General features: G+C 46.4%; 1 protein-coding gene across 1 annotated transcript; it reads left to right on the forward strand.

Annotated features, from left to right (window-relative positions):
• Positions 1-392: 392 nt before the first annotated feature.
• On the forward strand, positions 393-1590 carry LOC116245304 (uncharacterized). The gene is given in 3 exon segments (XM_031616937.1): positions 393-966; positions 969-1196; positions 1199-1590. Coding segments are annotated over 3 exon segments (1194 nt in total).
• The last annotated feature ends 992 nt before the right edge of the window (positions 1591-2582 follow it).

Here is a 2582-nt window from a genome sequence, read left to right on the forward strand (position 1 = left end):
CCCAACCCCAACCCCAACCCCAACCCCAACCCCAACCCCAACCCCAACCCCAACCCCAACCCCATCATTTGGTATGTTTATCATTGAGGAGGAGGGTAACTTTTATGATTTTTAGCATATAGAAATGACGTGTAATAAGCAGTCATTGGGTTGCCATTTGTTTAATTGTGATGTATAGGGTGGGAAATAAGGGAAATAAAGGGATCGATGAGGAATGATGAGGAATTGTGGTGGGATAATGGGGGAATTATGTAATTGGACAAGATAAAAAGATAACAATTATGTGATGGTTGATGGATTATCTTTTTCTGTTCACTTAAACTCTTGAAACCGGATTATATTTATAGATAATATTGATGCTTACCCGTTTGGCTGCCACATGCCCAAAGGTGATGCTGCGACCCACCTACCACGCAGCTTTCAAGAAATACGATTTCACCGATGCGCTCAACTTCAAGTCACTCCTCAACGAGGACGAACTCATCGTCATTGATACCGCCCACCAGTTCGCACAAACGCACCTACTGCCCAGGATACTCGAAGATTACAGAGAGGAAAAGTTTGATCGGTCGGTGATCAAACTCATGGGAGAGAATGGATTGCTAGGATGCACCTTGACCGAATACGGAGGAGCAGGACTATCCGAAGTTTCATACGGATTGATCAATAAGGAAATCGAGAGAATCGACAGCGCCTATAGGTCAGCCATGAGCGTGCAAAGCTCACTAGTCATCCACCCCATCAACGAGTTCGCCACCAAAGAAGCCAAGGAAAAGTATCTACCAGGATTGATCAAGGGAGAGCTTGTGGGATGCTTCGGCCTCACTGAGCCTGACCACGGATCAGACCCCGGCTCCATGACCACCAGAGCCAAGCTAGATGGCAATGAGTACGTGCTGAACGGATCCAAGATGTGGATCACCAACTCGCCGATCGCCGATGTGTTCGTGGTGTGGGCGAAGGACGAAAAGGAGACATCAGGGGGTTCATCCTGGAGAAGGGCATGAAGGGCCTCACTGCCAACAAAATCAAAGGAAAACTGTCGCTTAGAGCCTCCATCACCGGTGATATCTCCATGGACAACGTCCGTGTGCCCCTTTCCAACGCATTCCCTACAGTAAAGGGCCTCAAGGGGCCATTCTCTTGCCTCAACTCAGCCAGATTCGGCATCTCTTGGGGAGTTCTCGGAGCAGCTGAGTTTGCTTCCACCAGGCAAGGAAATACGTCTTATAGCGCAAGCAGTTCGGAGTTCCCCTTGCCTCCTTCCAGCTGGTCCAGCACAAGCTGGCTCAAATGAATACCGACATCGCTTTGGGTCAGCAGGCGGTGCTCCAGGTTGCCAGGCTGAAAGAGAGTGGAAATTTGGCTGTGGAGATGATATCGATGCTGAAGAGGAACAATTGCATGAAGGCCATCCAGATCGCCAGAGACGCCAGGGAAATGATGGGAGGAAACGGCATCACAGAGGAGTATCACGTCTTGCGCCACGCCATCAATCTGGAGACAGTCAACACCTACGAGGGGACCAACGACATCCACGCTCTCATCCTCGGCAGAGCCATCACCGGAATAGAGGCATTCACGCGTTGATTAATCCCATAATTGCCTACCTATCATGACAGTTATCCATCCATATCCGTACAGCCTAATAATTTTAGTGATAGTTCAATATATGCGGGCTTCTTTCGAGAAAAAACGAGGAAAAATATTAACCAAGAGACAGGAAGTCATCTCATCGGATCTCTCGCAGTCCAAGTCCTCACTCCTATAGCCCGATTTAGCATTCAAAGCCAATCCCAAAGGCACCAGTATCAGGAAGGCACTCTAGCAAGCTCAGGTCATGCTGGAGGAGGAAAAGTAGGCAAGGGAGGATCTGTAGAAGAAGGTTTCCAAATTGCAGATGCGAGGGATCGAGAGGTAAAAGTAATTTCGGAGGATCATCCAATAGTCGATTCCTTTTTGTCTAAAATAAAAAAGCAGCAGCATTTTGAGCGCAGATCTCAAGCTCATCCGATAGAGGTTGCTTTCCTTTTTCTAGGCGACGCAAGATGAAGTATAGCGACACATGCAGTAGGAAAGATAGTGGATATAACTTCACATGGAGAGAAGAGTGCAAGCGATCACCAAACACGCAGAACAGTAACTTCAACAGCACAAGAGAATGCAAGCTTTGAGCTATTAGAAAATCCATAGAGAAATCACAACAGCCATCAACCACTCCGCAGCATATTGACAGAGAATGAAGAAATGAAACGACAAATCAAAGAACTCACCTTCAAGAATAACCTGCTCAAGGAAGAAAGAGGCCTACTCATCGAAGAAGTCCTCGCCAAGAAGAGTCTAATACTCAAAATGTATGCGCAACTCAAAGAGAAATATAATAAGGATGATGAGATCTAAAAGGAAATATAGATATTGCGGAAACAGAGGAGAGGAGTGGAAAAATTGTATGCAAATTATGAACAGAATGAAAGGAAATAGGCGGATGGGTGCTTCAAAACAATATAAAGCATAAAACCCAAAGCCATCCAACTCTTCGCTACTGATCCCGTCAAAAAACCACCCCCTACAAAACGATAAAT

Source organism: Nymphaea colorata, unplaced genomic scaffold, assembly GCF_008831285.2.
Source record: "Nymphaea colorata isolate Beijing-Zhang1983 unplaced genomic scaffold, ASM883128v2 scaffold0629, whole genome shotgun sequence".
In the NCBI taxonomy this organism is placed as follows: Eukaryota; Viridiplantae; Streptophyta; class Magnoliopsida; order Nymphaeales; family Nymphaeaceae; genus Nymphaea; species Nymphaea colorata.